The sequence below is a fragment of the Pomacea canaliculata genome, linkage group LG13, assembly GCF_003073045.1.
Source record: "Pomacea canaliculata isolate SZHN2017 linkage group LG13, ASM307304v1, whole genome shotgun sequence".
NCBI lineage: Eukaryota > Metazoa > Mollusca > Gastropoda > Architaenioglossa > Ampullariidae > Pomacea > Pomacea canaliculata.
Window position 1 is genome coordinate 3,136,479 of NC_037602.1, and position 23,107 is coordinate 3,159,585.

The 23,107-nt window shown below is 40.0% G+C and overlaps 1 protein-coding gene across 1 annotated transcript in view; it reads left to right on the top strand.

Annotated features, from left to right (window-relative positions):
• Positions 1-133: 133 nt before the first annotated feature.
• Positions 134-23,107, top strand: part of LOC112553893 (S phase cyclin A-associated protein in the endoplasmic reticulum-like) — a 62,430-nt gene continuing 39,456 nt past the window's right edge. The window contains 27 exon segments of the mRNA XM_025221380.1: positions 134-371; positions 471-556; positions 2,104-2,218; positions 2,797-3,070; positions 3,580-3,683; positions 4,003-4,110; positions 4,947-5,140; positions 5,323-5,642; positions 6,266-6,484; positions 7,600-7,770; positions 8,586-8,655; positions 9,126-9,243; positions 9,527-9,638; positions 9,775-9,915; positions 10,057-10,158; positions 10,524-10,720; positions 11,179-11,260; positions 12,000-12,158; positions 12,718-12,819; positions 13,225-13,314; positions 13,316-13,356; positions 13,585-13,650; positions 14,031-14,157; positions 15,187-15,299; positions 16,411-16,534; positions 16,994-17,235; positions 20,397-20,543. Of these exon segments, the coding sequence (XP_025077165.1) occupies positions 3,589-3,683; positions 4,003-4,110; positions 4,947-5,140; positions 5,323-5,642; positions 6,266-6,484; positions 7,600-7,770; positions 8,586-8,655; positions 9,126-9,243; positions 9,527-9,638; positions 9,775-9,915; positions 10,057-10,158; positions 10,524-10,720; positions 11,179-11,260; positions 12,000-12,158; positions 12,718-12,819; positions 13,225-13,314; positions 13,316-13,356; positions 13,585-13,650; positions 14,031-14,157; positions 15,187-15,299; positions 16,411-16,534; positions 16,994-17,235; positions 20,397-20,543 (3,140 nt within the window). The 5' untranslated portion in view covers positions 134-371; positions 471-556; positions 2,104-2,218; positions 2,797-3,070; positions 3,580-3,588.

The following is a 23,107-nucleotide window of genomic DNA, read 5'->3' on the forward strand; positions in this document are numbered from 1 at the left end:
TCTTGAAATAATAATATAAGACCGATACTGACAAAGATAAAAATAATGCAGCTATCACAATATAATAAACTGTACATATAATATTTTAATTAGATGATTTCAAGCCTTTGTGCAGGACTACTCTGACTGCATTCCGCACTTCCATGCATTTTTTTTTAGTTATGGAGTGACCTGAATTTGTACTATCACAGATATTTGTGGCATGTGTAACTAACATACGCGGGAGCGCATCGGCTGCTAGTGACACAATGAATGATTATAGAAGAAAACGACATAGTACGAGTGTTAAAAGTCGGTTAGATCATGGGGATCAGCAGAGATGTGGACTGCAAAATACTGGAGCTCAACGGCCGAGAAGTCTGCACACGAACGTAAGTTGGCATGGCGAACTGGCTGTGTGTTTGTTCGTTGCCGCACATTATACGCCGACACAGGCAGATCTATTTTGTGTTTTCTTTCCTCCGCCGCAGGCGCATCATCCCAAAATAGCATATACGGGCACCTGTTGCCCAATTTACAACACACCGTGTCTTGGCAGACAGCCTAAGGAACACAGGTATACTGAGTTGCCATTACAAATAAAGACCGTCAGTTGAGTACCGTTAAATTACATGCATGGCTGTGTTCTTGTTTTCAGAAAACGCACTCGATATTATGATTTATATTAAGCAGTTATTTCCACAGCTTAAGGCAGAAAACTTTGAAAGCGAAAGCAGGAGCGTACACCTGACCTCTGTTTCAGCACCGACAAGTCTGATGTTTACATTTGCTGTATACAAATCAATCAGTGCATGGTATTTGTTTAAATGGTATGGATTACTCGTTTAAATGTTCGAAATATATTGTTTTTAGCATTATATATTTTATAAAATATGGTCTATTAATGCAACTTATTATTTAGCATAATTTTACAGATATAAAAATTGGGTTTTTTCCCCTCTTTGATTTTTTTCTTAATTCTTTAAAACTTCACAGCCGTTTGCATGGTGATTTCATGACAGTGATAGAAAAATCTGTTTTTGTAAATTTTTAAATTTTATATTTATATTATTTGGAGTTTATGTAAGTTACAGTCTTTTTTGCATTAAATATACTATACTTTTTTCCCCTTTTCTTTACAGATATACTGTTTGAATAGTCTGTTTTTATGATGTTCACATGTGTATATTTGATAGAAAAAGGGATTTGACTTTATATTTTCACCTTAGATTTACTGAAGTGATGATGTTTATCAAAGCATAGCCATAAGTAGTTTTTTTTAATTAATATATAGTGAAAGAATTTTTATTAATCAATGTTTTCTCTTTATTGATAGGTAGTAATATAGCAATTTAAATGTGACCTGTTATTACTAGTGTTATTTTAAGGAACTAAAAAAAAAAACCCCACTGGAGACATTACCCCCTTCCCTTTTATTTCCCATTCTTTATAACTCTCTACATTTTTTAGGGGTCGCGGTAAGGGCTTGCCCCTGTTTAATCTTAAACTATTTGCTTAAGTGTATTTTACCTATATGCATTAAGTTGAATTTGACATATATTTATTGACTTTTTATACTTAGCAAGAGTGGAAAACGAACCCAAAATGCACTGCAAATCTATCTTCCTTAGTTACTGTAATAGTGACTACATGATATTACAATCATTTGAATCTGCTAGATTTTATACTTTCTGAATTCATTCATTCTTAAGTCTTTTTATTTTATTAATCCTTGCACAGGTTCAAATAGCTAAGAACTTAATTACAAATTGAGTTGTACTATATGTTATACTGCAGTGATTTTAATAATAAATAGTTTACTGTCATTAGATGATTAGAGAAGCAGTCTGTGCACTTTTGAACCTATCTCTACCTGTTCATAGCAAAATCAACTGAAAAGAAACTTAATCAAATGAGCTAAGTAGAAATTTGTAACTTTGTTAACCTTTAGCTTACATACAGGTACTTGTGTAAGAGGACAGTTCTAACAATTTTTCTGATTTTGTTTGTTTGTTTTCAGGCCTTTCGGGAACTGTAAAATCAGTTTTACTATTTTACTTGTCACTTTCCTTTTGTATTCAGTTTTATATGTATAATTGTTTTGTTCGTTTTGTTTATCTACAGGTGCAGAGAATGAACAGCTTAGACCATGTCCGAAAGATAGTGCAAGAGGAGGGCCGCACAGCTCGTAACTTGGTCCAATATAGCCTACCTCTAGAAGACCAGAATGAGAATACTAGTCTGTTTTTGTTTATTTTGCTTATTAAATTAAAAATGACTATGACGTTTTTCCTGTTTGTTTTGCATCGCTATAAGCTGGCAACTGCACGTGGGCTATTTTTTATTTCTAGGAAAATACTTCCACTTAAAAGGATAAAGAGGCGATCACAGAGGAAAAATAGGAGAAAATCTACACAAATTATCTCTGTAGCAGAATATTTGTCACATTCAGAGAGCGTGGCCTGAATGAGATCTGAACTCAAACCTGATTGTTTTACCACCTTGTTGTTAACAGCTGCTGTTTCATGAGAGTGGGGTTGGGGGGAGAGGGGCAAAGAACATTTTTGCATTTAAATTGTGTTAAAAATATATGGTATATTCAGTTAGATTTTCAAGTTTTCATGTTTATACATACAAAATTAAAATAAAATATTTTTGTTTGATTGTTTTAAATTGCATTGTATTTATTTTCCCCTTTTATATTACACTTTATACCACATTTTTAATTTTGCTCTCATATTAGGTTTTTTTTTCATACTTTGATAACATTTTGTGGAGTGTATTTCTTGTCTTTAAATACTATTATATCATCAACAGTACAAAGTCGAAGTCGGTACCCATTAAAAACTGCCAGACGAGGTGAACGAATGAATTCTCAATCAGCTTCTGGAAAAACACCCCTCCTGATAGTTTTCAACGCCAGCGCTGTCAGTCAGAACTCACAAAATCACCTAGTTCAGAGCACAGCTCGAAGAAAAATATTGTGGACCTACGAGCACGTTACTGGAAATTTTTGTTTGACAATTTTCAGCGAGCTGTAGATGCTATATATCAGACCTGTGAACAGGATGAGAGTGTGGTGGAGTGCAAGGTATGCAAATTACAGATACATTTATTTATCTTGTAACAGAGGGGAAGTTGTGGAGTATTTTGTATTTGGTTTTATTTTTGGTGCTTGATCTTTCATTTGTTTTGCTGTGTACTGAGTTTAAACTTTGAATCTTTCATTTTTTTTCCTCTATCCTTGACTGAGCTGGTGATAAACTTGTAGTTTTTTTTTTTTTTTAAGAGTGAACAAAGGTAGCTTTATTTTAAAATTTCCAATAGAATATAACATGTTTTTTGTAAAATACCTCTTTCATTTTTGTTGAAAGTTGTTCAGTGGTTCATATTTCTACGACTTTAATAATCATGTTTGAAAAAAACACCTGAGCTCTCAGCTTAAAATTTTTCCAGCCTTTATGTTCTGACAACAGCAAAAAAAAAAAAAAAAAAAAAGCTCATTATATCCAGTTAAAAATATCTTTGTACATTTGTTGCCATAGTGGGACTATCTTTATGACAAAGCACTTATTCTTACACACCTAATAACTATTTCAGGAAGTGATCATGATGCTGGAACAAAGCACTAAAGATTTCAAATCATTAATTGAGCGTCTTCACCTTATGAGAGCATATGAAGATGCTGCAAAAGATGGTGACAGGTAAACTATAAAGCATTAGGCTCATCCCTACCCTGAGACCTTTCAGAAAATGTGCTAGATAATCTGTTCATTTGATCATTATCCTTCACTTGCTAGTCTCTGTTTGAGATTTTGTTTGATACTCTTAAGTCTTTCATAAACCCTAACAGTGAAAACTCACTGCATTGACAGTTTATACTATTTTCAGTATGAATAGTAATTATTATGTCTTTACTGTATACAGTTATATGTATATGTAGAATAAATGTACACTTGTATATTCATTTTGATTTAAAGGCGTTTAGATTTTTTAATTGTGTTTGCGGTTTTTGTCCCATAGACCTACCTCCATTGCGTGGGAAGTGAGAAAAATGTCTCCAGGAAAACACTCCTCAGCTTCACCAGGTCCTGTGATGCACCTCTCCTTTTCGGTGTCTGAAAAATCACAGTAAGGATCCCTGTTTGTGCTGTGGGTTGTGCTGTTTTGTATGGAAAGTTCTTCCTGCATGTTTTAGCAAGAAATGCTTTCTCTTACTCCACCCTCCTTGTTTTTTTTTTTCTTTGTCTCCCTTCCCTGTTTTAGCCAGAAAGTTTATTGTCTTTTTCTTCCCTTTCCATTCCCCTAACTTTTTCTTTTTTTCTTTCTTAGTCCATGCATGTGTCATGCTAGTACACATCCCAATTGTATTATTACAGCATATTTGTATGAGATGTTAATTGACCAATTTTTTTTTCATTGTTATGCTCTTTCTTGTCTCATTTCTTTTTCTATTGTGTCTTTGCATGATTTTTACATGAGACCTCCGTGTAGGCTTTTTAATCTAGGGTATTGTGGCATTTCCCCTTTATAATATATTTGAAATGTTGCAGATCTGGAAACTTTTTTGTTATTTCAAGTTTTGTTTTTTTTACATATTTTTCTTAAGTTTAGCAGTACAAATCTGACTTGAGTTTTACATGTGCACCTGATAGTTTGGGTCATAATTTTCATACTGCCTAGCAGCAAGAAATATGATGGAAGCTGCAGCCACCTAGGATAGGTCAAAAACTCACTTTGTGGAAAAGTTGGTCTGGTATGAATTTGATAACAAATATTACATGTAACCCACTAGTCTCTACAAGTTTGAGTGCATCTTGCTGACCACAGCAATAGGTAAGTTGCTGACAGAGTGATTGAGACTGCTTAGAAGCTCAGATGCAGTTTTAACTGCTTTGTCCCTTGAACACTGAAGATTCTTTACTTTTGCATTGTATACTTTGAAAGGAAACACTTCATTTTTTCAGACCCCATGGGAAAGCAGTTGTTGGTAACAGCTGGGCTGACAAAGTAAGAGGCGCCAGAGCCATCACTTTCAACACACCTCCCTCTCCCAGAAGTCCAAGATGTGGCAGTGGGACAGTGGCATCAGTTAAAACAAGTGGAACAACACCTGGGTTGGGAAATGCTGCCATCGATAATAACACAGCTAACGTTAAAAGTGAGTGAAATTTGCTTGTGTACAAATGTCAAGCTCATGAGTAAAGAGTATGCTAATGATCTGCCACTGTCTGATTCTACAAACAAATACTGTTTTCTTTGTGGCTTTCATTCAGTGATGCTTAGTTTTTTTTTTGTTTTGTTATTTTTTTGTTATTATTTTTTTGTTTTGCTTGGCTATAGATACCCAAGATTCAGAAGAAGAGGAAGAAGAGGGTTGGGAAAAAGTTCAGAGAGGTGGACGTCTGAAAGCTCGCCAATCACCTTCACAGAAGTCTCTTGATAATGTGAATGAAATGGGAAAAAGTGGAAAGAAGAGTCTGACACGCTCGATCTCTGCACCTGATTCAACAACCAAGGAAAAGCCAGGCATGGTCAGTGGCTCCCAGGATAAACATGGGGTCCATCAGTCCATGCAAGCCATCTCCGAGCAGGATCTTTCAGATTCTCGTAAACGGTTGGACAGCAAAGGCAGTGAAAAAGAAAATATACCAGATTTAGAGGTAGGTTCCACAGGAGACCTTTTATTGTGTAAATCAATGAACAGGTTGTATATAATGCAGAATAAAACTTTTAAAGTCCTGTCTCACAGAAATAGAAGCTTATTAGGGCAAGTTATGGAATAATCAGTTTACATTCTCAAAACATACTAAAATGTGTGACTAGAAAAATGAGAAAAATTAGGTTCTGGACACTAATATAGTAGTGTAATTTCATCCTTGCTCCCTCTCTTGTCTTTGTAGAATATTTACATAAAGGTGAAGGCAAGCACAGTATCAACAGTCTGAAATTTAAGGATAAATATGGATGTTCTAAATATCATGCTGAAAATTGTTTTGTTACTCAAAGTCATTTCTAGAAATAGCTGTGGGCTGTTTCACAGGCCACTGTTTCTGAACTTCTTTACAGAGAAAAACAGACCCTAATTTGTAATGTAGGAGGTACTATTTTTTAAAAAGTGACGTATGCACAATGTTTTATGAAATAACAATGTCTCTGTCAACACCACCATTAGAAGATTTTAGAAACTTAAAACCTTTTTTTTATCATACAACAATTATTCTGTAAATTGCCAGTTTCCATGGAGTTAAAGGAAAAGTCTAAATGGGAATTTTATGTTTTAAAGATAAACAACACTATAAATGAGAAAATTCAACCTGCACATGGAGACCATATCTTTAAGAAAAATGAAAAGCAGATAAAGGAGGACTCAGCCAAAAAAGTGCGCAGAGAGATCTTTGGCCTGACTAAAGACAAGGGAGACGACTCTCCATTGACAGAAAAAAGCCCTGAAGAGAAAGAAGGAAACTCTGAAGAAGAAAATCTGGCAGAACATTTGAACAATGTAAGTCACAAATATAGTTTTGAAAAATTCCCATCATTAGCCAGTTTTTATGAAATATTTTTTGAAAAAGATGCGGTCAATGATCTATATTAGAAGCTTAAACAGTGTAAACTTCTGTCAAGGTTTCAGTCTAAGTATCCATCAGAATTTAAATAGCTACAGGAATTCCTATGGAAAGATGTGTCTGCTATTCAGGTTTGTCCTTAAAACTAATTTTACAGTGAGACACATTTGCTTTAGCTCCCACAGTTTTGATATTTGTGGTGGGCAAGTAAATAAATGTGGCTTATTGACTATACACTTTTGAATGAATGAGGGTATTTTGTCAAGGTCAGTAATCTATGCAACATCCAGTCAGCATATAGCAACTTTCTTACTGTGGAGCACTAGTCAAAAATAGGATTTTGAGGGGGCAGAAAGTCAAACTTATGTGTGGCTTGGTTTGTGGCATTCTTTCACTGTGGGTGTCTCCCACGTTCTTCAGCTTTCATCTTTCTTAACATGGAGAAAGAACAATATAAATCAAAGAGAAATTCTCATCAACTTTCACAGTTGCCTGCTCTTGCCGAAGTAGTACTTTTAGGTAATGGGTAGAGGAAACAAAACAAACCGGTGAAAGTGAAGCGTGACTTAGTCTGCTTAATGCACAAAGGAGTCCTTCACGGTCTGCCTGTGTCTGACTCATCCATTGTTAGCTGTGCACTGGCAGGAGAACAGTCAGTCACTATTATCAAAAACCTTTCTCCCCGAGTGAGGAGAACTAAACAGAAGGGGTAGAAGGGGTTTTTGCTCATTTCAACAAAGATGCACAGCAACTTACCCACAAGCAGCATATTTATTGTTTCATTTGTTTTGTAAAAGCAGCTGAATGGCTAAATCCCCAGCTTCCACTTTAACCACTGACCAGTGTGGACTGCACATGCGCTGAATAATTGATGAAATACCCTCATTGTAAAAAGCTCGGTTTGATTTCAGGTCATTTAGAATTCACAGAGAAAATTCTGCTTCTCTAGTTTGAATCTTACGCAAATACACAGTGTTTGTAAACTTCTGGGCAACTTTAAACTTCACTGTGATGCATGACCTTAGTTATCTCTGTCACTTCTCTGCTGCAGAAGCTGGCTGTTGTTCTGGCTCAAGAGGATGCCTTAAGCAATGAGTTGGAGGCAGAACAGCAGGAAGCCTTGGCCTCTGCCATTGAGGAGGAGGAGAACTGGCTGCAGGCCTTGGCCCAGGAACAAAGTTCCAACATTGACATCTGCACAGACACTGACAGTGACCTTGGAGTAGGAGACTTAAAGTCTTATCCACTTTTTTTATTTTGTAAAGTGTGATTTTTTGCTTTCTTATAATCCTTGTTCTTCGTGTGTAAATACAAAAGAGATCCCAGGGTGGGCCAAATGCTACAGTCATTTACCGTGCTAGTCAAAGTTACATTAACACTAATATGGACTGTGGTATCATTTATTCCTTGTGAAATGTGTGTCCAGGTTGCTTGCTGGTTTTTGTGTGTTGAACATAACGGCGAATAAGTTGAGACTATTCTTTAAATCATTTTTCACATATGATGTATGTTTTGTCATGGTTTCTAATAGTTTCTAATAATAATAAAGTTAATTTATAGAGTACTTTATCCCACCATCAAACGCTAGCTCAAAGTGATTGATGAAAAAAAAAACCCATAAACATAGAAGCAAAATAACAATAACAAAACATACATGGATGGGCACAACAGAACATGCAAACGTTATGGCTGTGGAATGCAATAAGGCAGGATGAAAGATATGTAGTTTGTATTTGCTCTCAGCTTGCTTAATTCAGGTGAAGAATTGCAAGGAAGGCTGCAAATGCTCTTAGCCACACCACAGTTTCTGTCATTGAAGTGTTTAATTGTTTGACTAATTCTTTGTGCCAAATTCTACTTTTCTGTTCTTTCTTTATTTCCACTTGGCAATGTTTAATACTTGTTTAATATTAATTTTTTTTATCAGAAATTTACTTTCAGTTTGTTTGAACAGATGTACAGTGTACATTTTGTATGATAGGGATAAAGAAATTGGTGATGAGATTGAGCAGTGAGTCCCTTTTTTTTTTAACACAGAATACAGTGGGATCTTTAGAAGAATCTCAGCCAGCAATGGATTGGGATGCATTGGTAGCTGCACATGATGGTAATTATATGTTTGTTTTCTTTTTATGCTCAGTTTTGACAAAATTCTTTGAGAAGAACAACTTAGTAACAACATTGAACAGAAAAGGTGGATGGATGTAAAAGTTTTTTTAAAAGAAGAAACCAGTATAGTAAATGATTTAAAGTAATGTAGATGCTTGGTCTGTACTCTTTTCTACATAATATTTAAGCTATGATTAACTTAGTTTATTTCATGCACAAGTGTTATCAAAAAACAATCAAAATCCTTCATGCAGAGCTGCTTGTCTTCCTCATTCCTGGCAAGGTCTTATAAAAAGAGAGTTTTTTTTTCTAGGTATATATAAGTCTCAGAGTAGCTTAATCATCAGTTAACCAGTAGAGTAACTTTTCCTTTGAATTTTGATTAATAAATCTTGACTGAATTTTTCAGTAACATTTTGTTTACGGGCAAGATAATGACAAAAATTCTCTTTTTAATTGTAAATCTAGCTGAGCAGGCATCAAGGGGGAATAAAAGTTGGGGGGAGCTGGTAGAAGAAGCAGAAGCAAGAACTCCTGGACATGGAGTTCACATGCATGAAAAACTGTCTTCACCGTCTAGGAAAAGGTATTATGGTGACAAATTTATTGATATAGAATATTTGGGAGTTCTTTGTTTTGGAATTATAGGTTTGTTTGTTTTTTTCATTTTTGAGGAGTGTTAAAATAAAATAAAAAATCTCACACTCTTTGCGTAACCTAAAGGTAAAATGAAAACAGACCCATGGAATTGGATAACAGGAACTGAAGAAAAATAATGGGATTAAGGGGTACAGTTATGGGCATGTAAAAATTAATAGTTTTGTTTTAGATCATATTGACTTTAACCTTTAGAAGTTCTTTTTGCACAGATCCCCCACGGAATCAAGACGGCGACATGAAGAGAAGCAGGCCAAAGCACAGGAACTTAGAGAGAGACTGTTGCAGGAAAAGGCAGAGCGTCTTAGAGAATTGTCTAAGAAGGTGACTTTTGAAGTTTTGCCTATTGTAATTGACATTAAATATGTCTGTATGTGTGTGTAAATTCCAGGGGGGTAAAAATATAATATATGCACCATGCCTTGCTTTTGATCTGCAGTGTATGTATTTATTGACACAGGTAGAGGAGGTGCGAACACTGAAGGAAGAGCTCATGCGACAAGCACGCTTAACAGTTGAGCAAAAACTTCAGCGAGCAGAAGAGAAAAGACAGCTGCATTTGAAAGAAACAGCTCAGAAGGCTCATGAAGAGAGAGCTAAGGTATCACAAAGACTTATGCACGCTGTGATATTTAACTCTTTGATATCTCAGCCTACATTTGATGGTTTTTCTTGACTGTATTATTTTTCTACAATCAAATAATTCCAGTGAAGTGAGGTCATTTGGATTTGTTGTTTATAGGCAAATGAGATTGCTTTCATTAACACTCTGGAGGCCCAGAACAAAAGGCATGACATAATGTCTAAACATCTGGAATCAGAAGCCCGCATTCAGGATATGATAGTAAGTTGATCCCAAAAGAAAAACTGTCTTTTATTTCGTACTGTTGTGCCATTTCAATCATTTGCAGATTTCAGATCTTATGATGACTTGTGCGCAAGTGTAAATGCAAAGTGGAAATCTCAGCCATAATTTAGCCACATGAAAGTAATTTTTTTTTTACCCTTGTTTAAAAAATGTTTTCTAAAATCCTTGGGAAGAAAGCCAAACTTCTGCCATCTTAGCACGTTTACATGCTTATCTCATCACTTCAGCTTCCCAAATTGAATATTCTTCACCATTCTTGTATATAGCTTATCTTCACAGTACTGTGATGCTACAGATCAATCTAGCCTTCATTCCAAGAACTGTAAAACCTGTGCTTCCAGGAAGAGAGACACAGGAAACACGAAGAGAAGCAGGCCAAAGAGGCAGCAGTAGAGGAAAGGCGGCGTGCTCTGGAGGCCGAACGCGTGGCTAAATTGCAAGATATGCAAGAACGGCGGAAGCAACGAGATGCGCGAATTCAGCAGCAACAGCAGGAGCGAGAAAAAGAGAGACACGAGGCTATGCGGGCCAAGGAAAAGTGAGTTAAACACATGGAACATGGAGGACTGGGCAGGTGCTGGCAAATGGACCTGTTTGCAGACACTGGCTTAGATTTTGTTTTTGAAAACATTGTTGAACAGTGTACAACAGCACCAGTAAAGAAATGTCATAGTATCTGTTGAGTTAGATCTCATAGACCACTTACCCAGTTCTTAACCCTGATGAGGAAAATATGATGATGATGATGATGATGATGATGATGTCTATTTGTAATGCGCATGTATCCATTCAAAAGAATGCTCATTGCGCAGCAAAACAAAAATAATATATACATTCCATATGCCAGAAATGTGCATGCGGAACCCATGACATATTGACCTAAAGAAATGTATAAATGAAAACATGTAACCTCACTGATTGCAGTATTCAAATTTTATTTTCTGAAAAAAATAAGTAGGCTTCCTTTAATAAATAAGTGCATATATTTTTATCCAGGGACCGTGAAGTTCGTTTGGCAGCATTATCAGCCCAACATCAGGCACAAAAGGAAGAGCTACAGAAGAAGATCCAACAAAAAGTATGTTGTCAGCGTTGAGTTTCTTTTGTGCATTTCTAGGTTAATAATCAAACACCTTGAAATAGATTTTGAAATAAATTGGTCCTTATATATTTCCCTTTGAGTAAGGGAGAATAAACTCCTACTAGTTAACTGCAGAGAACTACAGTACAGTACAACTTTATTAATCTACAAGGGTAATTCCATATAGTGCTCATACTAGCAATATATAAAAGCATACACACATTGAAATACTTTATCTCCCTCTCACACACACACAGGTACACATTCCAGTCAACAGTAGATACAGTTGGTGTCCTTATGTCCCCTCAGACTAGCACAAGATTACAACCCATAGAGTTGATAAAGTAAATTGCCGTGGCGATTGATTCTGCACGCAAGCATCGCATATCTACAGCCAGACCACAAGAGTAAAAACTCACATGCTCATACATGATCATAAATAGAGGGGATGCGGGATGCCTAGTTGCATACGACTTTATATCTATAAGATGGATTGACTAAACTCCTTTAACACACCTACACGCTAAGGGTACTGTGACTGAATAAACCATGAAGCACAAATGTTCGTCATTATGTTATTATGCAACAGCATGGAATAGCATTTTTCTTTGTCTTTCATATACATACAGCCATGTTATAATATGTCATTTTTTTGTGTGTTGTGGTTGGGGATAGAGAAACAATATTCTTTTATAGAAAGTTCCCCAAAATAAAGCTTTGAATGGTGTGTTTACAGCAAGATGAGACCACACAGCGGCATGAGGAATACCTGCGAAGCATCAGAGAGAAGGCTTTTGAGATGAGTGTCCTGAGACACTCTACAGAAGATCATAGTGATGCACCTGAGCTAACGCCATATGACAAAAACAAGCTCTGTATTATCTGCAATGTGCTGGTAAGATACATTTTTAGGCAAACTATCCTGTGTGATATTTAAAAAAGATTTTATTTCGATTCATATATTTATGCAGTATTGCATCTCCCTGGTGGGATAAACAAATCGTGTTTCTATTTGCTTCACATTACAAAGTCATCTTTTTTTGCCCATTTCTAGACGAGGTTGAAGTTCTGCTTAGTTGTGGCATGGAACACACAACAGTGTAAACTAAAGTCCATTCTCTTGATGGAAGAACTTTGCTAGTCTGTACCAGAAGATTCAGCCATTACTTTTCCTGTGTTGAAATCGTTCCATGTCTCTTTCCTGATGTACAGACTATGTTTCCATCTAAACAATAAAACATTATTCCTCTGTGCCCTGATTCAAATGATCAAATCTCTCTACAGTCACCATCATTTGTCAATGTGAGAATGTTTCCAAGGCAGTTTTTTCTGTGTGTGTGGAGAAAAGAACATTTTTTATTGTAGATCTTAAGTTAATAATTAACCTTTTCCACGATGGTATAAAATAATCATGAGTAATGTGGTAATTTTCATTTTGCTCATTTTCTCTGCAGATTCCTTCTGAGGTGTATCTGCAGAGTCACCTGAGAGGTAAAAAGCATCAGCAAGCATTGAAGGATAATAACTCTGGTAGCGTTATGTCCAAGAATGAAATAGTGAGTTCTTTCCCCTACATTACCGGTTGTCGCTCTGATTTTATATCTGTTTCAATTATTTATTTTCTTGTTCGCTTCACTTTTATTCAATAGCATTGATTCACTGCCAAGTGGGGAAATGCATTATGTAAGGGATTGTTTTTATTATTATTGGTCTGCAGCCATTACCTCAGACGGTATTTATAATATTAGCTTGGATATTTTTTAAGTGATTTTCATATGCCTTTGTGTGTCTACATATTGCATTCTTTGTGTTTTGCACTGTATTTTCTAAGACTTTTTTAACATTGTAACCAAAGCTTTTAAAAGTCTGTCCATGGCTCTATGACAGTTTATTTTGATGAGAAAACAGATCTCATTGAACAAAGTATAGAGTGTATGTTCCACTTGTTTATGTTCTTGCAGGAATCCTTTAATTTGAAACACATTGTTGATGCCCCGGACAACAGCAATCATCCCAAAATTGTTACAGAGAAGGAGCGTCAAAAGTCATTAAAAAAAGCGATGCAAGAAGATACGACAGCGCATGATGTCAAGGTTATTTGCCATTTCTTCATGATGGGGACTTTCTCATCAGAATCTGGACATTAAGATTTCTGTCTAGTATTGATAAAAATAGTTTCTTTGGGTTTATTAATGAAAATTATATTTCTAGAAGATATTGTTTCTGTTTAACATTTTTTTTTTTCCTCATGGGGTCAGGGAAAATGTTCACTGAAGAGTGAGTAGTTGATGTGGATAAGACATTTTGTTTTTAATTTATAGGGGAGCTGAATATGAAACCTCTCTCTCCAACAAGCAACAGACTGCAGATTCTGAACACAAAGCAAAGTAAGCCTCCTTGTAATGAAAAGTAAAGTGCACAGTTTCCTTCATTGTTTCATGTTGACTTTCAAAGTTTTGTAATGCAGTTATTTAGTTTAAACTCCATGTTTTTGATTATAGCATTCATATTGGATTTGCTGCTTTTTATAGCTGGACAGAGCAAAAACATGTAAAACTTCACTCTTTGCACACCCACTTTAAATGAACTAAATTGCCTTGTAATATATCATTCTTTTCTAGTTCATGTAAAATGTATCATATTATTATTAACAGTTAAGCCAAGAGAAAATAAAGTGCAGTGAAAAGTATTCAAATAGTACCTCTTCTCTTTGAATCTTACCAACTAAATTACATCAGGTAATTTGTGACTATGATGTCTGTTCAAGGCTGCAGAAACTTATTAAAGATGTCTCCAAGTATCTGCAACAGCAGGACACTGGACCCTGGCCACAAAACAAGGTTTCAGCTTTAGACCGTGCATTGGGAGAGATGACCAGGATATTGGAGAGAAAGGTCATCCTTCATTAATAGAAAAATTTTAATTAATTTTCCAGGAATTTTATTATTTTCCAACATTCTACAGCTGTAATCTACACTGCTATATTATTCTCTTCTGCAGCGTTTAAAGTGTATATTACATGTATATATATTTTTTTTGGTTAGAATGATGTCCCTTCACTTAGGCTAAATGGCTGCTCCTCGCTGTTTTCTATTTTGTCTATGATCTATTCTGGTTTTATTATCAGCTTGTGGATCTACATCTTTCTTTAGTTCCTCTGTGTGCTGGATTGTCTGTGACCTTCTGCCTTTTTCTTTATGGAATGGACAGATGAGATCAAAGTTTTCGATAACTTAGGACATTCATATCCTGCTACTTCATTTGCAGTCTGTGATTTGTACTGTTCATTTCTACTATTTTTACACATCCAGATAGTGCTTTGTAAACATTTGTTTATGCAATGTAATGCTTCAGTCCTGCTTCAACTTCTTTGTTTGGATGCCTTGATGAAAAAACTGAACCACAAATGATTATATTTAAATCTGTAATCTGTCTTCATTGATTTAGGTGATCTCCCTTTTGCTAAGTGGTTGAGGATGACTTTTTTGTACGGGGTTAGGGTATTCAGTAGGTTACAGTATTCTTGATGCTGATCTCCATCTGGCTTGATCTTCTTTATACATTCTTCTTAAGAGAAACTGGCTGATGCCACATTGTATTCTGTTGTGTCACATCTCCCATCTTCGTGTTTTGTTTCTTTATTGGACTGTGACTTGATATCCTGAGCTTGCCATTTTGATGGGGAAGTATACTTTTTATTGATGTAAAGTCCTTTGAGTGGGGATGATGCTGGATAAAAATGCTATACAAATGTGCTTATTAGTATTATTTGTGTGTGAGTGTGAGAGAGAATCAGTTTCCACTCCAATTTGCACATGACATTACCATCTCATCAACATGTTAAAAGAAATAAATGATTGTTAACTTTTTTCCCATGTCATATTTTAATATCTTACTGTCTCTCTCCTTTCTTATTTTAACAGAATCTTCCAGATCAGAACACTTTCCGTGTTCTTGGTGGACTGACAAGTCTCATGCGCGTTCTAGGCTCAATAGAGGATTCTACCCCATCCAAACCACCTGTCATACCAGCAAAGTGAGTTACTTTTGCTGTTCTTTCTGGAGCGGCTTTTGCTGCTAAATATATATTGAAATGGTCAGGGTTGGCTGTTTTGTTTTGTTTACGAGTTATGGTGTTACAGTGGAACCTCGGTTAACGAACTTAATCCGTTCTCGAAAGCTGTTCGTTATCCGAAATGTTCGTTATCCGAAACAATGTTTTCCATAAGAAATAAAGGAAATAGATTTAATTGGTTCCCAGCCCCTGTTGACTCGCTAATATTTGAAAGTTACAGGATATATAGGTATTTGTTTTAATGAGAACAGTTATAAGACAATATAAATGGAGTTAAACAAACATAAAAACATTAACGAAAGCATTTAAACATCAGAAAACTTGCCGTTTTGACGGCGTGGGTGGAAGCAGGTGAGGGGAGGAAGGGGTGGAATTACTGCTTGGATTCCCCCTCCATGAGCACACTTGACATTTTAAAATCGGGGTTGACTTCCCTTTTCTGTAGCTTTGAGGTTAAAGGAAAAAACTTGTCCAGTGTCTGTTGCTTCTGACTTTTTTGTAAAACACTTCGGTAATACATCACATATCCGACAGACGCATGCCACCTTCATACTTTGAAATCATTTCCTTTTTAAATTCATTTGTTGGCCGCTTCCTTATCATTACCTCACTACTATTAATTGCTCTTAATCTTCTTTGGAGCCATTATTGAGGATTATCGTATTAAACTAAAGTACAAAAATCACTAAATAAGAAGGATGCGCACAGGTAAGGAACGACCGATCGTAACTGTGTCTCGAGCGCGAATGATGACATGCTGGTCGGTCACGTGTGGTTCACGTGGCTGTTCGTTATCCGAAATTTTGTTCGCTATCCGAGACAAACTTTTAACGAAATTTTTGTTCGTTAACCGAAATATTCGCTATCCGAGGCGTTCGCTAACCGAGGTTCCACTGTATTAGAGACTTAAACATCTCTTTCTAGAGTTGTGTTGCAGTGCTGTTGTGTTAGACATTAGACATAAGTATATGTGTGAATATATAGAGATCTTTTCGTTCTCCTCTAGTTGCTCATATCCTACTTTATTTCTTTGTGTTATACACTGATGGTCTGTTTATGTTTATGGTTGCAGGTCTTTAAGCCTGGCTTGTGAAGTGTATCGCCTGGCATGTAAAGGCTGCTACGAGTCGTGCCGTTACACTCTCTTCAGCAACAAGATCGGCGTCCTTGTCGATTACTTGATTCATAGACTTTCGGTAAGATTCATCCATCTAGGACACACAAAACGCTTGGTGATTTGTGTGACTTTGACCATCCCCTTCCCACTCTCAGACTTCTGACACTGCATGCAGGCCAGTTCTTAGCCCCCTCGGGGCCCGAGGCAAAGGGCATGTGCGGGGCCCTCACGCCACGATCACACGGTTTTAGTTGGGATCTAAAGTCACATATCAATCAAAAGCGCGGGGCCCCTTGAAGCGCGGGGCCCTAGGCAGATGCCTCGTCCGCCTGCCCCTAAGCACGGCCCTACCTGCATCTGTCAGCTTTGTTTTTAAGATTATGATTCTCTCCTGGTTTTTACCTTGGATTGTGATTCCCTTCCCATCATGTAAACGTGTCTATAAGATTGTGATCCCCTCAGACTTTTGGTCATTTCTTCTCACGTATCTCTCGCCTCGTTATCCTCTCTGAGTGTCCATGCTCCCGGCTTGTTTCAGATCATGATCCCCTCCGACTCCAGTCTGGAGCGCGGCTTGGGCGGCAGCAGCCTTGGAGGTCTGGGAAGCTCTGTCAGCTCTCTCCCCTACGACGGCGTGGCCACCAGCCTGATGGCAGTACTGACCACAGTGCTGTCGTGCCTGGCCAAGCACAGTCCGGCCTCCAACAGCAGCGAGGCCAGTCTGGAACGCATGAGCGCCGCTGGCGACACCATGGCCAGCCGCAGCAGTGACATCATCAGGTAGGTGGCGCTGCAGGTCCGGCTATTTTGTGTTTTTGTTTGCGTTTGTGGGTGCGCATGTGTTGGTGTCTTCAGAATTGTTTCATGTACGCTTCAATGTGAGGGTTTTGTCTTTCTTTTCTTTTCCTTTCTTCCTTCCTTTACAGTGCGCTGCTTGGCTATTTTGCGGATTTTTCTAAGACACTTTCTTTCAGAATCTCTCCCATTTTAATGACTGGAGGTGCGGTGGGGATTGTTAGAGGGGGTGAGGAGGTAGAAGGGAGATGCGAGCGCGTTTGTAGAGTTGTGTGCGTGGCTAGTGCTAAGAGGACAAAGGCAAGCGCGCAGCATAGAGCACCAACCTGTACACCATAGAATCCTACTGTAGTCCTCATCTTTTCAGCTTCTGGAAGCGACGTTTCTTGCTAATTCGTCCTGCTGTTCGTCCGTTGTTTCACGCGCTTTTTCCTTCCTGGCATTTTGGTTTTGAAACACGGGGTTTTTTTTTTTTCTCCCTCTCTTCACCCCGCTTCTTTCCCTTTCTTGATGTGAACTTCACGCGCCACCTTCCAGGCAGAGGAAACGCACCGTGAACCCTGGCAATACGCGCGCGCAGTTGTCTGAGTGCTTCCGCTTCTCACAGGCGAAGAACAGTCATCGAACAGTGCGATCGGGAGGCAAGCCTGTGTCGGGGCTAATTTTAACTAATACCTCCTCAGCGCTGACCCTCGCTTTTGGACCTCAATTTGCAGCAGGGAGGGGCTGCGCTGCGGAACCAGACGGGACAGGAAGGAAAGATGAGGATGAGAAACACACGTTAATCACCAGCAGCTACGGAAGAAAAGCCCGGATTTAAGTAGTCTCGAGACTCGGCATTTCGGGGAGGTTGTTTGTGCGTGTGTATGTGTGTGCGAGTGTAGGGGATGTAGGAAAGAAAGCAAAAAAAAAAAAAAAATCCCTTAAAAAAGATAATAGAACAAAAGAAAGCTGTAGTTTTTGTTCGTGAAAGGTTGGAAATTATTGGGAGGGCGGGCAAGGTTTGTGAAGGAGGCTGAGGAAAACAAAAGAGAGATGAAATGCGTTGTGGCTGTTGTGCCGGCGTGGAGTGCGGCGTGAGTGTCTGGCATGGGCGAGGAAAGAAGGCCTTTCTCCCGATCCAACCTTTCTAGTCAGCCAGGCACTTGGCCACGCTCTTCCGTTTCTTCAGCCAAGGCTGGCGGGGACAGTCTTGTCAACGTCTTGCTTTCCCTTCTTGACCAAACGCAAGCATTCCTGCAAAGCGTCCCCCCTCACCTCTAGGATCCCATCCTAGTCTTTGAGGGAGGGAGAAAGGGGGAGAGAGAGAGTGAGACTCGGTTCGGCTGTTCTTATTCATTTTCGTCTGCAGAGGCGGTTTGAAAAGAGATTTTGGTCCGCCATTGTGCTCGAGCAAATCCTCTAATGGAGGGAGAAATCGAGGCTTTCAGGGAAAGAAGGAAGCCGGGTCGTGCCAGATCATTGATTGGTCGCAAGACGAGCTTTTCGCATCCAAGGCGGACAGGATGTGAGCTTGTCTCCCCTACCCCTCCTTCCTCTTGGCTCTGCAGCCCAGGAGGAGTAGCTGGCAGAAGCTCGCATTCTTGCATCTCCTGGCGAGGAGGCAACGCGGTTCACTTCCGGCAGCGGACCAATGGCGTGTCATGACGTTCTGCACTTACAGGGAGCTGCATTCGGGTCAGCGAGTTGTGGGAAAATTACTACACTCTCTCTATGTATCTCTCTCTCGGTCTTTTTTTCTCTCGTTTCAACTGGCGTATATTTGGGAGTAAATCCCTGTTACCAGCACGATTGCTGTCGACGACAAGTCACACACAGAAACTTCTTAGGTCACAACTGATAGTGTGAAGAAATCGGTCTGAAAATCGGTTACAGAACAGGAGAGGTGGAATTAAGTTTTTGATGGGCAGTGTTCATGAAAATACAATTATTATTATCATTTAACTAAGCAAAGAGGTAAATATAAAATACCATGCTTGGTTTTGTCATCATTCTCGCTTTAGGCGTCTTCGAGATTGAAAATGGCTAAGCGACTTAGTAACATTTTCTGCGTAAAAGAAGCCCCTAAACCAGTCTCATCAACCCGTTTCCGCAGTCAGCAACGCCTGCCCTGTAACCTTCTAATGGACGCTGCGACATTGCGATGAAACCGCTTCTACGGAACGGCTGGGGGAGAACGGGGAGGGAGTTCAGCGTGGGCCCAGCCGCACTGCTTTCCTGCTTCGTGTTGACTTTCGATCTGCTGCTGTGTCAAGACCTCCTCTGGCTTTCAAGAGGCGCTGCCAAGCTTGGCCGGCCGTCCCATTGAGGCTTTCTTCACTATCACAAGAAGCGAACTTTTTGCGACGCAGCGGGTTAATTTGAAAACGATGACTTAATTTCCCTGAGTCCACTCCAAGACAGTTGCAGACGACACTTGTCATTATTTGCTTATGCTCGTGTCGAAGGCCAGGACTTGGCGAGTCAAGATTCCAGCGTAAAAGGCTTGTGCTCTCGGCTATTAGGTTTGGGGAGGGAAGAATTAGGCAGGAAAACCCGACTGAAAAGGAAATGTCATCATCCCTTACTTGAGTGTGATGGAATGAAAGAGATGCAAACGCCCATTGGGCTTTCTCTATCAGTCTCTCTCTCTGTGTCTCATACACATACACTCACATTCCTTGCCTACGGCTAAGAACTACGTAGCTCAAAACGTAATTGCGAAATGTTGTTGCAAGGTAGTTTGTGTTTGTCCTTTTTCCATAGTGTCTACCATTTTCATCTTCCACAAAAAAAGGTTCGCTGAACTCATGGTGTTTGCATGGTGGTTACACTTGTTTGTGAATGCGAGTGTATGCAAATCTGATTGCTTGTCTGTACGAGCTTCTTTAAACGTAGGCTTTTATGTTTGGCACGTGCACGAAAAGGCTGGTATAGGTACGTGATGCAGACCTTGTACATAAATTATCATCACGAGGTACGTGTTTGTCATTCTGAGTGGAGTCCATGTAGAATCCTTTCTCACTCCTTCTCCTCTTTCTCTCTCTCATTGTCTACCCACCTTTTCTCACCATAAACACTCTTCATATGTGATGATCTGGTGAGTAGCTGAAAAGCACTCGGCATGTGAAGACATCAATCAGCCCGTTATTGCGTGTCTGTTGCAGCTACATCATTAGCGTGGGTGTCATCGACAAGCTCCGCTGGTACTTCAGCGCCGTGCGGGGCCCCGTGGACAGTGACAAGAACGCGCAGGACTTCCTGCACAACAGCCTGGGCCTGCTTGTGGCCATGACCAAGTTCATCTCAAAACGGTATATTTCTGTCTTTTCTTCTTTCTTTCTGTCTTAATGCTCTTGCCATATCTCTCATACTCTGCCCCAAATTTCTATTTTTTTCCTCAGATTCCCCACATTCTTGCGTACCTGTGTTTTTTTTACCTAATAGCGCTCCGACCTTTGGGACTGCGATCCAGTGCAGAAACCTTGGGGACAGGCAATGGAGGTCTTTAGAGTGTAATTTTGCCTCTTTCTGCCCGAACTTGACTCCACAAGCATTAACCTGTCGCTCTCATAGGTGCCACCTTTCCCCACTTTCCCTCAGATGTTCAGCATCGATGACATCAACATTACTCTGCATTTCTCAGCTCTTCAACACATGGCGAGTAACTCTGAACCTTGTGTTTATTGAGAAGCATTAGCAAACGTTCAGACCAGCGGGTGATAAGAGAAGAAGCGCCAACTTGTGTGGTCACAATGACATTTAGACGCGCAAAATAAAAAGTTTTCAAAGTGTGAAGATGGCATAAGTCTGGCATAGGTCGGTATATCATTATGCATTGAGCAAAAAAAGTTTCCATCATCTATCCTCATGAACCAGACTTGACTTCCGCGATGATAGCCGTTGTGTTGTTCTTTTGTTCGGTACACCTTTTTTTTTTTTTAACGCACCGACCAGCAACCCCCTCTCCTCTTTCCCCTAGGACTTGCCATTGTGGCGAGTTCCGCTTGATCTGCCAGCGGTGGTTTTTGAATGATTCATTGAAAGACGTCCCCAACACGGCAGCACTTCTTCACGCCAGCCCCACTAGTCCTTGGCGGGCGTCAGCCATTAGCACCTCTCGCCGTCGTGGCTCTTTCGCCATGTTTTCCTTCACACCTTGCTGGCCGGCCAGCCAGAGGTCGCCCGCGCGCCGTTTGTCGCTGTATTCGATTGCGCTGGCCCGGACGACAGCGAGTCGCATATGGTTAATTGACGGTGGTCCGATCTGGCAGTGGGGACGGGGGTAGTATTTGCAGGAAAGGCATCGCCCGAGGGGTAAAGCATGATGGAGCTGTTAGGGAGGGTCAGGTTCGCGAGTTTTCAGTTGCTTTTTTTTCACACTCCTGCTATAGACGTTGCAGGGAGGGTGGTTTACCATGTCCCCTTCCCTCCCATTCCAGCTCTCATCTCCCCAGGAAAAAAAAGGGCGGGGAGCAAGGTGAGGCCAGTGGCGCTGCATAAACTCTTAACTCTTTGCCTTCCGCGGGGGCCACTCGCAGAATTTACACTTCCGCCGTCGCGGCTTTTAGGGGCCTGGCTGCAGGCTTTTGAAGTGGAGGTGCCAGGCCTTCCAGCGCAGCCCCGGCGCCGACAGCCCGCGCCACTCGTTGGGGGCAGTCCCCGCGGACCGACTAATGTGACACAATCCCAGATCGTGTGCACCGTTCGGAAAAAGGTTTTCCGTGTTTGTTCAGCTTCTAGACACGGATTCTGCCTCGGCCCCGCCACCAGGTCAGAGGTAGCGAGCTCGGGCACTCCCTCTCTCCCTCCCTGCCCTCCACACACAGAAGTCCTGCATCCAGGAGTTGTTGGGGGACAGAATGTGGGTATGGAGTGGTTGAAAGTGTGGGAGGGTGTGTGTGGAAGAGGGCGAGGAGACGAGGTGAAGGGATGTTGTATTATGTCCTGCAGCTCGTGATTGGTGTTTGCCGTGAGGCGTTGTTTTGGGGAGGACTGGCCGGAGGGACGAGATTAGGTCATTTCTGGCGCTGCGCAAGGGTAGGTGCATCAGTCAGAGGACCAGAAGTTAGCCGGGTTCCTGAATGAAGACACGGTCGTTAGGGGAGGATCTGACTTTGGTCATTCTTAGGAGGACGGCTGCTGGCGTCGCGATCTTAAAGGACACTGACCACTAAATATAAACTCTCGATATTCTTTCGAGCGCTGAGACACGTAGGTCTAGTTTAAAGTGTGATTCGTAGCTGAAGGTTCGGGCTATCGCTCTCACCTCGATTCTCCGGAAGGTAACCGAGTACACGCCGAAACAACTCGAGATCACAGAATTCCGGAAGTGACGGTTCAACAATGGAGGACTTGCGATCTACGGACAATGCTTCAGACACCGATATTTCTTTTCCGAAGAAAAAAATAGAAACTAACTGTAATGTTTTGTATCCAACCTTTGTGAAACGACGCTGTATATTGGTGACAACGATGGATGTTTAGCTATTGGAGTGATGTCCCTTCGTCTAACTGACTGTAGTGTTGTTACTGTCCTCCATGTCTGTCGTTAACCTGCGTCACGCTTTGTGTCTGCTGTTGACCTGTGCTGCCATTACGCCACTTGTTTTCTTCCGGATTTTTTTTGTCTATTCCTTCGACATGTTGCCTTTCGTTGACTATCGAACTAGTTGTCAGAGAATCTGTAGACTATCTCCGCGACTTGCCGTCTGAAGAGCGTTTGTAGCACAAGCCTGCGCCTGAAGCTCCGGACAAGGGGTAGCTGCTGTCTTTGACTCCTTAACTTCACTTGCCCATGATGGCTATAACCACCCGATCTTCGGCACGGTATTGAACAAACACTGCCTAATTAAAATGTAGAACTGACAGCTCGTTG